The 12,315-nt window shown below is 46.6% G+C and overlaps 1 protein-coding gene across 2 annotated transcripts in view; it reads left to right on the forward strand.

Moving 5' to 3' along the window:
• larp1 (La ribonucleoprotein 1, translational regulator) overlaps positions 1 to 12,315 on the forward strand; it is a 51,961-nt gene that overhangs the window by 30,113 nt on the left and 9,533 nt on the right. The window contains exons 4-12 of one of the 2 annotated variants that reach the window (XM_084474063.1): positions 2,251 to 2,322; positions 4,037 to 4,187; positions 6,315 to 6,449; positions 7,433 to 7,582; positions 8,585 to 8,747; positions 9,809 to 9,953; positions 10,632 to 10,806; positions 11,083 to 11,249; positions 12,005 to 12,097. In XM_084474063.1, coding sequence (XP_084330189.1) covers positions 2,251 to 2,322; positions 4,037 to 4,187; positions 6,315 to 6,449; positions 7,433 to 7,582; positions 8,585 to 8,747; positions 9,809 to 9,953; positions 10,632 to 10,806; positions 11,083 to 11,249; positions 12,005 to 12,097 — 1,251 coding nt within the window. The remainder of the gene's footprint in view (positions 1 to 2,250; positions 2,323 to 4,036; positions 4,188 to 6,314; positions 6,450 to 7,432; positions 7,583 to 8,584; positions 8,748 to 9,808; positions 9,954 to 10,631; positions 10,807 to 11,082; positions 11,250 to 12,004; positions 12,098 to 12,315) is intronic. The other variant, XM_084474064.1, reaches the window with a different exon arrangement.

The raw sequence follows: 12,315 nt of genomic DNA on the forward strand, positions 1-12,315 counted from the left end.
CCACGGCGAACACCCCTCCACCAGCTGGGGCTAGCTGTCATAAGGATTGAATAATTACATACATTTATGTATATATGTGTATATAAATATAAATCTACTGTAGAAGTAGTTGCACACAGTTTTACCAATTTGAAATGGCAGAACGCTATCATGGTAAATATTGACATCACAATATACAAATGTTGTTACTGTCTTATAGTAATGAATTAGCAGAATGAATTGTTCTTATTTTAGAATTGTTCTTATTGTAGACGGGTCGAGTCATTACGGTTCACGTAATGACTCGACCAGAGTGTTCCTGCATGTGTGAGAAATGCCAGTGTAACAAAATGTAGGTCATGGCATCAGAGCCAGGAATAACCTGTGTGTTGGCTGTGTGTTTGGGGGGGGGGGGGTCTGGATCTCAGGTAGCTGGGCGCGGGGATGAAGGCCCGGGCCAAACCCCGGAGGGATGTCCTTTTAGGGGTCCCCCTCCCATAAAAGCTCCCCCCCCCCCACCCCCCCCCGGGATGGGGCTGTTGCTGCTATTCTTAGGAGTGTTGGAAGTATGAGGCTCCCCACGTAACATCTAGAAATGTAAATCACTTGCATAATCTCACCGTGTGAACCGGCCCCCGGAACAGGTCCCTCCAGGGCTTTGGTGGCAGGGCTTGGATGTATGTTCTTACAGTAGGAGTGAGGGCCGGGGACCCTGGCCTTTCGCCATTGGTTCACTCACGGCTACAGCACAGTAGAGTCAACTACTTTCTAGGAAGATTAAACCTGCAACTGTATCATTCTGTTATTCTCTTCAGCCATCCCTTTGTTTCATTTAATGACAAATCAGTAGGGGTTATAATAACACAACACCAATCTAACTCCTCAAATCACCTTTTTTTTCAAAAGGTAAAGGGGCGTCAACAATCACTCTAACTGGTTTGGACAAAAGAGCCCTTTCTTGATGGTTTTTAATTATTATTTCATTCATGTACCAACATAGGGCAACATCTCACATTATTGTGTGCTTGGATTAACGAAATGGACGAATACATGTAAAGCATGTCAAACGTGTGATTCACAATGACCCAAAGCTGTGGGCTGAAGCCAGGGCTCGTCCCTTGTGATGGTCATGAACCAACGCTGGCTGCAGTGAAGCCAGCGGTAGTGGAGGTTATTTTGGCAAGGGGCTGGTCCTCTCGTGACGCTCCTTTTTCTTTTCACCCTGGCCGCGTTCTCTTTGTGCAATGTGGGGCCACACACACTGTGGATGTGATGAGTTTGTCATGTCTCTTCTCTGACTGCTTCAATGGAGAGAATTGAAACACCTCTGATCCCAGCCCTGTAACTAGACACGTCAGCCTTCTCTCTTCTTGCCTCCTCTCTTTGTCTGGCTCACTCTGGGTGTGTTCCCTAATGCCTCGACTTCCCTGCCCAGAAGAATGTCAACAAAGCAGCTGTTTGTCTGTCTCCAGGCTGAGTTCCGTAACGCTATCCCCAAAAGGACGGTACCATCTCCATGTGCCTGTAGCCATGTTATTAGTCTCCACAAACAGCAGCAGCTTTAAGGAGCGCTCAGCACGTTGGTTACATCACAGCAGATCCCAGATGTAACAGTCTTTTATCCGGGGGAGAGGAGCCAACTGGAGCACACTGGGTCTGCTGTCACAGGTCCGCACACCCGGTCTGCACAATGCTATTGGCTCCTGCGGATCCTTCTGAAGTGCTGGTGTCACAATGAGGCTGCATTTTCTTGTAAGCAAGCCTCTTGTAATCTCTCAAGTTATCCTCCCATTGTTGAGAGACCAAATGCATACTCACTGTTGACACACACACACACAACCCTCTGTTGTTTATACCCTATTCCCCAATCGTTCATAATTCATGTATGGAGTATGAATGTGTTATTTATTCATATGAGGAGGCTAGTCTGGAGGTGGCCATCTTTTGAGCTACAGTGTGTACCTGGGAGAATGTCCTGTAGGTTTGAAAGCGTGAGGGTGGCGTTGGTCCCAGTGCAACCCAGGACGGTCACACCCCACCCTGAGCCATCAACACAGACATGAGCCTGTCCCACTCGCGCCAACGCCGTTCACTGTCATCATCACCCCCCTCCCCCACATCCCATCAACTCCCATCATGGATGGCTGCAGCCCGTTCCTGCACATAGACATTTTGCAAATGAGGTTTACTTATGTGTGTGTGTGGATGTTTGCATGTGTATGTGTGTCTCCCATCATCCTGTCTAAACTGGCCTTCCCTCCCTCTGCTTAGGTGGAGGTAGTGGCACGGACGGTGCCCTGCCCACCCATCGTCAAGCAGGTCCGAGACTCTCAGAGACTCCCCGTAAGTTCACCCTGACGGCTGCCTGGGGCGGGGGGGCGTACATACACACACGCGTACATGTCCACCCTTCTGGGGACCGGACCCTAGGGTCTGTTTTTCAAGCACACAGTAAAAGCTTTGTGACCGTTACTGTGGCTGCTTTTGAAGACCACAACAAAACAACAAAGGAGATCTTCACCCGGTTAGAGCCCACTCATCGGTCAGCCTTCCCTTCAGAGTCTTCTGTGGTACCGGTGCACACAGTGCTTGGCCGGGGTTCTAGTGGGGCCGTGGTTGTGCAGGTCTGGGTCTGAATGAGCTCCGCTGGGCCGTGCTGATGATGATGTTCTGCCAACTGGGAGAACGGTGGGGGAACGGTGTGTACCTGAGGGTGTGTCAACTGCTGCGTGTTCATTAACTCTGCATGGTGTGATTTGAGTGGTTCAGTTCCCGGGGAATGCGGTCTTATTAATGTGTAGTGCTTTGCTTTAACATTACACTCCAATCTTTCCTACTTGACTGTTAATGTTGCCTCCACAGCTTGGATTTACCAATAGAAGGGCTATCCTCAGGACATTTTTCTCCAGATTATATTTTGAAATAATGTATAAAAACTGAATGTTCAACCGAAACCATCACTTCATCATTGCCCATATAAGGATCCTGAACTTGTATGAATGAAAGTCATGGAGCAATACACTGCCCAACCGCCTGCATGCCATTCTAAGGGGGACTGTAGGTATGTCACAATACCTGGAGCTGGTCAGCACCACATGTAAATGTAGTCATTCTGTTACATGATTTCTTTGATCAGGTGACAGAATGACAGGTGCACAAACAGATTCTAAATTAAGGGAACCAGAGCTTTTTATAACCTTTTGGTTTCATCACAGTACACTCAAAGTGTTTTTATTTGAGCGATGACTTGGTCTCCAGGAATCTGGATATTGTGGCATCACTACTTTCCCCAAACACCCCATAGCTCTATAGGTTTTCCTACATTTTCAAGCCATCCAAAATCCCACCCTCCCCAACATCTTTTTCCTGTGTAGGGTCATAAGAAGCTCAGTCTAGGTAGTGGGCAGTTTAATTTGACAGAATTGAACTGTCCTCAGCAGAGCCCTTCTATGGAGACTGTGCGTGTCGTTGTCCCTTTTCTGGAGCACGGCGTCTGTAACTTGTGCAGGGTCCAGTTGAAGGCTTTTGTTTTTTACTAAACTCAAAAAGAAACATGATGATTAAAACTGTCTGAAGTGTCCACATGATGAACTCTGTTAGCCAAAGGGCCCTGAAGGCGTTGAGAAACCCAATACTGTTCTTCCAAATCAGTTATCAGAAGATCAGTTGGAGTGGATTAGGAAGAGCTTACTTTCTATTTAACTAAATTAATTGGCTTCGGCTTAAAGTTGTCGTTGGTCCTAATGATAATCATGAGGCATTCTGATGAGACCTGATATCCCTAAAATGTTTGGTTTGAAGTAGCGTGCGTGCGTGCGTACTGAGCACTTGGCTGGACCCCGCCACCCTTGACCCTGGTCTGACGAGGAGCCACATCAGGAGATGCTAACTCGGGAGGGTACTCTGCGTTCTGCTCTGCTGCTGCAGGGAACCGAGCCCCGTCTGCTTCATTGTTGTGAACGTATAGCGTGGCCACACTAGTCCCGGTCCGGGTCCCGGGTCCCCTCCTGGGTGCAGGTCCAGTCTGCCCCTGTTGACCCCCATGCTCTCTCTGCAGCCCCCCAAGAGGACGGCGGTGAAGAAGGAGACCAAGGAGAAGAAGGAGAGCAACGAGGAGAGCAAGGAGAACCTGAAGGCCAAGTCGGATGACTCCGGGGAGGAGAAAAACGGAGAGGAGGACTCCCAGAAGAATGGGCAGAAGAAGAAAGGTATGTGTGAAGGTTGTTTCTAAATGAGTTTTGATATGTGTCTCTGAAGTCTTTTCCCTGCATACACACATGGAAGAACAGGCTCACTTATCAAGCAAATTAAACCATTTGCTAATCCAAGTTTTACGTCCTGATGTAAATATATTTTTCATAAACTCTGCAGTTAGTATTAATACTTAGTATTAGTACTATTTAGGGATGCACCGAAATGAAAATTCTTGGCCGAAACCGAAAACCGAAACACCGAAATAAATTATTATGCCAATTATTAGTAGGCCTACTAATGCATTTATAGCTATGACTGTGTACTAACCTCACTTAAATCAAGGCATTGCAATTCAAAGAATAAATCAATTACAATTATTAAAAGTATAAAAATATTTATTTAGCACTGAAAAAACACAGTTTTGCACTTTGCAGACGGTCCCTAAACTCGCGGCTGATAGCCGACAGCTCATAGAAGCTGTCTCATAGCGAGCCGTCGCTAAAGACAGCTTGTTTGGATGAAAACAAGGTTGTAGCTGGATGTTGGCGCAGAGGCGCTTATCCAGACAAGCGTGTGCTGGCCGCGGTTTTTGTTTGCGTCGTCACAATTTCCTGTTTCGGCCGTGTTGTTTTGGTGATAAAAGTGTTTCAGCCGAAAGCCGAAAATTTTCGGTGGCCGAAATTTCGGTGCATCCCTAGTACTATTAGTACTTTAATCTTACTCCAAGCCAGGACCTTGTGTTAATCTTAACACCAAGGACATGTGGTACTTGACCTCCAGCTCACCTCTCTAATGGAAGGGGGCAGGACATGCTGGTAGCTACTGAAACTGTTTTCACGTGAAACACATGTTGTGGGTCCGAGAGTTTTCTAGATATCTCGAACATCACCCAAAACCTTCCATATTGCGTAGAAAATGTGAAGAAAACGGATGAATCGACCGAGGAGATGTTGTAAGAAAACATAACACACCAATAAAGTTAGGTAGAAAGCCAGTCAACAAAGTTGTAAAGTTGTTAACAGCACCAACTGGGTTAAGTCAGCGCAGCGCAGTCTACTGTTAAAGATCCTGTAACATTTCCTTCCTCTTCAATCTCCTGCCTCAATGAGTCAATGTAAAGAGTATTAATCCGTGCTTGGGGTTTTTTGTGACATATGAAGCGTTCCTCTTTGCCCTCCTGCTCAGGCCTGAGAGCATGACACAGCAGTGCACGTGTGAAATGTGGCGCGCCCTACAGGCGTCTTAAAGCTGCACTGGGCGTCGCTTTCCTTTTTTCTGACCCAAGCCCAGAGCGAGTGGGAGGCTTAAGTAAGAGTTGGGCTGGAGTTAGTGGAAGCAGCAAGGAAAGGCTCAAATTACAGCCCAGTGAGTAAGTGGGTGTTTCTGACCTCCAGAACAGGATCACCTTCGCTAGAAAGAAACACTTTTTCATTCTTGGGACAGTCTCTTGTTTTCATCATATGTTTTGCTATGTATCGCTCCCTTTCTCTCCCCGTAACTCTCGCTGTGTATCGCTCCCTTTCTCTCTCTCGCTGAAACTACACAGTCAGCAGATAAGCACATGGCCACGTCATTTTAATTTTTCTGCTCTTGTTCATGGCTGGTTCACTCTGCTCACTCCCCACCAGAGCCTCTCTTGGTCAGCGGAGTGCTGGCTCCCCCTGCTGGCCAGCACATGAACCGCAGTAGGCGAGGTTAATGTAGTTGATGCAACTTTACATCAGTGCTGTCAAGCATGCTTCATTGCCATGATGCCACACATGCAAACATTGTACAACACTATTGTAATCGGATTGATAGAAGTAGTTTTAGGGTCCATGCTTTGCAAGTGATGAGTACTCATGTCTCTTCTCTGACTAAACACCAATGGAGAGAACATAAAACACCTCTGATCCCAGCATTTAATGGAAACCCGTCACTCGGGTTGTAGATTAGTCTTTTTTTGCATCGAGAAACCAGAAATAGATTGAACAATTTCCAAGTGACCACGGTACTTGGGTGGCCTTTTGAGTCCATATGTACAATGTTGCAAACTGCTCCGCTCCAAAAGTTCACTTCTCTAAATGAATGTTCTGCTCTGACGTAACACAACGTCTGACGTAACAACGGTCTCCCTCCCTGTGTGTCTCCTGACCCACCAGGCCCCAAACACAAGTGGGTCCCGCTGATGATCGAGGTGAAGTCGGAGGGCCCCCGGGAGCGCTCTGCCTCCAGGAACAACAGCCGGCAGAACGAGAACCCCCGCATGCCCCCCAACGCCAGGAACGACCTCAGAGGTCAGTACCGAGGTCACGTGACACGAAGGTCACATGACACCAAGAGAGTTAAATGAATGGAACATACTCAAGCATGCATGTACATTGTTGGTTCTGATGGATTCAAACCAATATTACAGTACTTATACATAATGACTTATATATATATACATAATATTTCACTATAAGTACACTCCTTGAGTAAATAGCCTATAGTGTGTGCGTGCATCTGTGTGTAGCAGATTTAGTTAAATGTTTCTCTGTAATAAGAAGGTAATAAAAGTGAGTGTTAGGCTTGTAAGGAGAAAGAAACACGAAAGGTATGATTCAATTCCTTAAAAATACCTTTTTTATATGAAACTTTTTGTTTTATATTATGTATTTGGGCCAAGTTATGCAGAGTAATATATAATGAAATGGTCCAAAATATAATGTTGTCCACTGCATGGCGGTTGAGATTGGCTATATATAATACAGGTTAAACTGACTTAACATAGACTATATATAATGGAGGCTAAACTGATTGCACAAAGACTATATATAATACAGGTTAAACTGACTTAACATAGACTATGTATAATGGTGGTTAAACTGACTTAACAGACTGTATATAATACAGGTTAAACTTTCCATGTGTGTACATATACCTGTAAGTATTCAACATGTCATTTCACACATGCTCCAACGACGTTTACCAGCAGCAGCTCAGCTTTCAAATACTTTGATTTACACAAATTGCATCATATACCATAAACCCCAATGAAATGTTAGGAAGGTTTTGAAAAAACGGATACCGCTGAAGTGTGTGTGTGTGTGTGTGTGTGTGTCCATGCTGTGTATGTGATGAGTTTCCATGTCTCTTCTCTGACTAAACTGCAATGGAGAGAACATAAAAAAAATCCTCTGATCTCAGCGCTGTAACCACACGTGCACAGGCACGCCAGCGGAGTGCGGCTGCGTTGTGGGAGGGCCTGACACGCCTTAACACTTACCACCTCCCTCAGATTGGCACAGTCAGAAGTACGAACGGGAGTGGCGCGACGACCACGACGAGGTGTCGAGCGTGAAGAGCGAGGGCACGCCGTTCCGCGGCGGGTTCAGAGGCCGTGGCCGTGGCAGAGGAAGGGGCCGGGGGCGCGGCCGAGGAGGGCGAGGTAGGTGTCTGACGAGGAGCGTGTCTGCACACACACACACACACACACACACACACACACACACACACACACACACACACACACACACACACACACACACACACACACACACACACACACACACACACACACACACACAGCTAGAGTACGATCATGGAGGCGGGTGTGGTGTGAGGGCTGCTGTTGCTCTCTGGGAATCCTCCGCTGGTCTCCTGAAGAACTGCTCTTGGTTTGGGTGTTAGAAACTGAATTTCTTCCACGTGTAGATTGTGAAATGCACAACCGATTCAGATTAAGTTACAGGCAGAGGTCAAAGCTGTGACAAACGCAACAGCGTCATTTTTTAATGACGCCCTACAGCCATAGCGCCTACTAGCTTGACAAGTCGAGAAACCACATAAACAGTGCAGTGATGACAGCACTGGCATATCAAGACAGACAAGCTGTGAAGTGATGAGTACTCATGTCTCTTCTCTGACTAAACACCAATGGAGAGAGCATGAACACCTGATCTCGGCATTTAACGGCAACACGTCACTCAGCTTCATTTACCTACACTCAAATCAACCTTAATTGTTGTTTCTCCCAATGAGCAACTGACGAGAAGAATGAGAAGAATCGCTGTCACTCTCAGTGTTTAAAGAAAGGGGAAGGGTGAAAGGAGAGCATGAGAAAGAGAAAAGGAACTCATACCTGTGTCTTTCGCCTTGGTATAATGTTAACTCTGCTTTCCTCTTCAGCTCATCTGTTTTAGTTTCAGCACGTGCACACGTGCTCAGACACGCCGTGTTTATTTTGGGCTCTTGTGAATGGATCACATGGGAACGGCTTACATTTAAAAACTCCTCTTCAAGCACCGTTTCTACGTTGTGACTGTTTCTGGAATAATCTCTTTGACATTTGTTTTGCCTTTCATCCTGAAAGTGGCTCCATACCACAGAGGGTTTATTCGTGAACCCCTTCTCAACTCACTGGTCTGTCCCCTGTCCATCCCTCCCTCAGGTCACTATGACCACCACTACGGCTACAAGGCCTACGAGGGGAAGGACGGCGCCTACGGCCAGAAGTTCAACAGCACCGTCACCTACTACTACGACAACATGAGCAGCACGGAGCTCTACGCCGTGGACCACGACCTGCTCAAGGACTACATCAAGCGGCAGATGTGAGTGTCTGCCAGCCTCCGGAGGGCGGTCTGCGTAGCAACAAAGCCAGCTTGAGTTCTGTCCGTCATGGTTGGCCCTGCCATCTTTATCTAGTGGTAAACTAACTAGGATCATGATGGACGTTGTTTGTGTAGGAAAGTTATGTAGACTTATTTTCCCCCTTTTTTTTTTAATGGGTAAACGTTAGTTTGCCGAGCAACGAGTAAACCAGATTATTATAAGTTATGTGTCATAAGAGCAGAGGGCATTCACAGGCCTCGCTATTTGGAGGTCCAAGTTTTGGTTCCTAGAGTTTTAAGCGTGAACTTATAGCTGGTGAGGAGAAGGTCTGCCCTGTAGCTGGAGACCAGGGGATGCAATCATACAGAGACGTGCATCTTTTCCAGCACATATCTTGGCATTTAGTCTGCTAGTCAGTCTTGAGTTTCTTTTAGTGTTGCCTCCTCCCTGACTTGATCCATTTATCTTTTGTCTTTTAATTCTATACAGGAATGTCAAAAATGCTGCAATGACTTACCACCAGCAGCTCAGCTTTTAAATGCCTTTTTCTTTTGCACAAATAACTGTAGCGTAAACCACAATGAAATGTTCGGAAGGTGTGAAATAATGGTTACCGCTGAAGTGTGTGTGTGTGTGTGTGTGTCCATGCTGTGCATGTGATGAGTTTCCATGTCTCTTCTCTGACTAAACTACAATGGAGAGAACATAAAAAAACCTCTGATCTCAGCACTGTGACCACACAGGCACAGGAATGTTTAGAAATGACGGTGTGGCAAAATCATGGTATCAAACAAATTCCAAATATATGCTACAAATATACAGTATTTGTATATTTGTATGTCATATGCATCATGACGAGCACTATCTAGACAGTGTTCAACCATTTGTACTTTTTCTGTCCGTCAAAGCTGGTTCTCCAATGTAAAGTATTTGTTTTCGCATTTGAAAAACCAATACACAGCCAGTTAAAGCTCTGCAGTTATAACAGTATCAACACTCTTGCTTTTAGTGCTATTCCAATATTATCCCCAACCCCTGGTGCCTTTCCTCCTTGTTGCAGCGAGTACTACTTCAGCCTGGACAACCTGGAGCGGGACTTCTTCCTGCGGAGGAAGATGGACCAGGAAGGCTTCCTGCCCATCGGACTGATTGCCAGCTTCCACCGTGTGCAGGCTCTCACCACCGACCTCAGCCTCATCCTGGAGGTGAGTAGGGGGAACTCTTTTTGAAGAGTAATATATCATCAAATAGTCCAAACAAAGTGGAGGCTCTGAAAAAATGGATACCACTAAAGTGTGCGTGTGTGTGTCCATGCTGTGTATGTGATGAGTTTCCATGTCTCTTCTCTGACTAAACTGTAATGGAGAGAACATAAAAAAACCTCTGATCTCAGCGCTGTAAACACTTGCGGAAGGATGAGCTGTAGGATGAGCTGAAGCAACGCAGATGGCCAGAACTTGGCTTAGCGGAGGATGCACAAGTTTTTGTCTGATAGCTACTAGATACTGCTTTTAACAGGCTAGATACTGCTTTAAACATGCTAGACACTGCTTTTAACAGGCTCACAGCTAACATAGTTTAAGTACATTTTTCTTTTTTATAACTTTGTTGGGTTTATGTTTACTTGCTTTTGCCTGCTATAAGCCGTAGGTTTGGGTTTTAATTTTAATGGGGAATAAGGATTCTATTTTATCCAAAAACTGGCCATCCTATGGCTGATTTAACCCCTTTTTGCTGTGTTAAAATGTGAAGTCATGTTTATATCCCGATAAGTTGAACAGTAAATAACAGCATTTAAAAACCTGAAGAATTCTCTGGTGCTGCTGTAAGACTGGACATGAACTTGAGCAAAGCTCAGTGACTCATGGCTCCTCTGGTCACAGGCCTTGAAGGACAGCAAGGAGGTGGAGATCATTGACCTGAAGATCCGCCGGAAGGAGGACCCCGATAAATGGCCGCTGCCGGCGCTGGCCATGGGCGACCCCGCCCAGACAGACTTCTCCCAGCTCATCAACTGTCCAGAGTTTGTTCCACGCCAGCCCACCGAGCCCGCCAAAGGTAAGGGGTCCCACCACCTCAGGCAGACCCATCGCAGACCCATCACATCACCGAGGACGTGAACCCACTAGGTGCCACTACAGCTTTGGCCCCCCCACTTCCTCCAGGACTCTAAATAAATGGGGAACTCACAAACTCTGCATATATCTCTCTATCTCGCTCTCTCGCTTCCTCTCTGTCGCTCCCTCTCTCTCGTGCTTCCGCTCTGTCGCTCTCGCTCGCTCTCATGTCCAGTTGAATGTGTTCACATGTACATTCTTTATTTGGGTCATTCAGGTTCTTCCAGGGCATCAGGGGGGACCCGAAAGCAGCTGAAGATGGAGCCAGACATTTCCAACCTGAAGACCATGCCCAAGGGCCTCTCCGCCAGCCTGCCAGACCTGGACTCGGAGTCCTGGATCGAGGTGAAGAAGAGGCCCCGGCCCTCCCCAGCGAGACCCAAGGTCAGTGGTATGCCGTGTTCATCCTCCCCACCCTGGTCAGGTGGATCCCTCTGTCCATGTGATTGGTCTAATGTTGTCCAGCCACCAGCAGGGTCCATTGATGAGAATATGTTGTATACCATCTCCATAAGCTTTAGCCAATGTTGTTTTTTTAAGAAGGATCATGGCTGTATATCGTGTGATTGAATGGCATGTTTTCACCATGCTTGATGATCATTCACTATGCATGTCACCCTATTTAAAGGGGTAGTGAACCCAACTTTTTTAGTATTTTGTTACTGTTATAAGGCACTTGCAGTACTCAATGTATGGCACAATTCATACACAACATGGCTCATTTTAGCGCTCCTAAAGAACGACGGTACTAGATTACAAATTGACCAACTTGTATGGATAACACCTCCCCTAGAACACTCTTTCTTGAGTTGAATTCAAGCTTAAACTTCACTTACACTTTAAGTTAAACCCTAGTCGGCAACTGTAAACATTTTCACAAACCAGCTTTCATGTAGCCTGTTTTCTGTTGTACTTTGCTGTATTTTTGACCATCCATGACACCTGGGGATAGCGTTTGTAAAAGTAGGCTCCTGATCCCTCCACCTCTTCAGTTGCCCTCTCCTGTTAACGCATGTGCCTTTTTTGTTTATATTCCCCAACCCCCCCTCCATGTTTCTCCTCACCCCCCCCATCCTCCTTCTCCCCTTCCTCCCTCCACCCGCCTGCTCCTCTGACCGTTTGTGGGTTGACTGACGTAGTCCCCCTCGTTGCAGAAAGAGAAGGATGAGGTGACTCGCTCCCCCCTGCCCCTGTGTATGAGCTCTCCCTCCCCCAGCGCTGCAGGGCCCAAGGTACGCCCCCTTGACTCGTATCTCTTCTATTGGTCCGTTTGGGTATTTCTTCACTGTGGTAGGCCTGCAGCGCGGCGTGTAGAGGAAGCCTGTGTGACACTGAAGATCTCGCAATAAACACACGACTTCATGAAATATATAGCTTCAATTGGTTCGGCCCACACAACCCCATGTCAACCCCATGCGCTCCGTCCCCACCCATTTTACAACAATAAGTA

This window comes from Micromesistius poutassou, assembly GCF_964030765.1.
Source record: "Micromesistius poutassou genome assembly, chromosome: 10".
NCBI classification, from domain to species: Eukaryota; Metazoa; Chordata; class Actinopteri; order Gadiformes; family Gadidae; genus Micromesistius; species Micromesistius poutassou.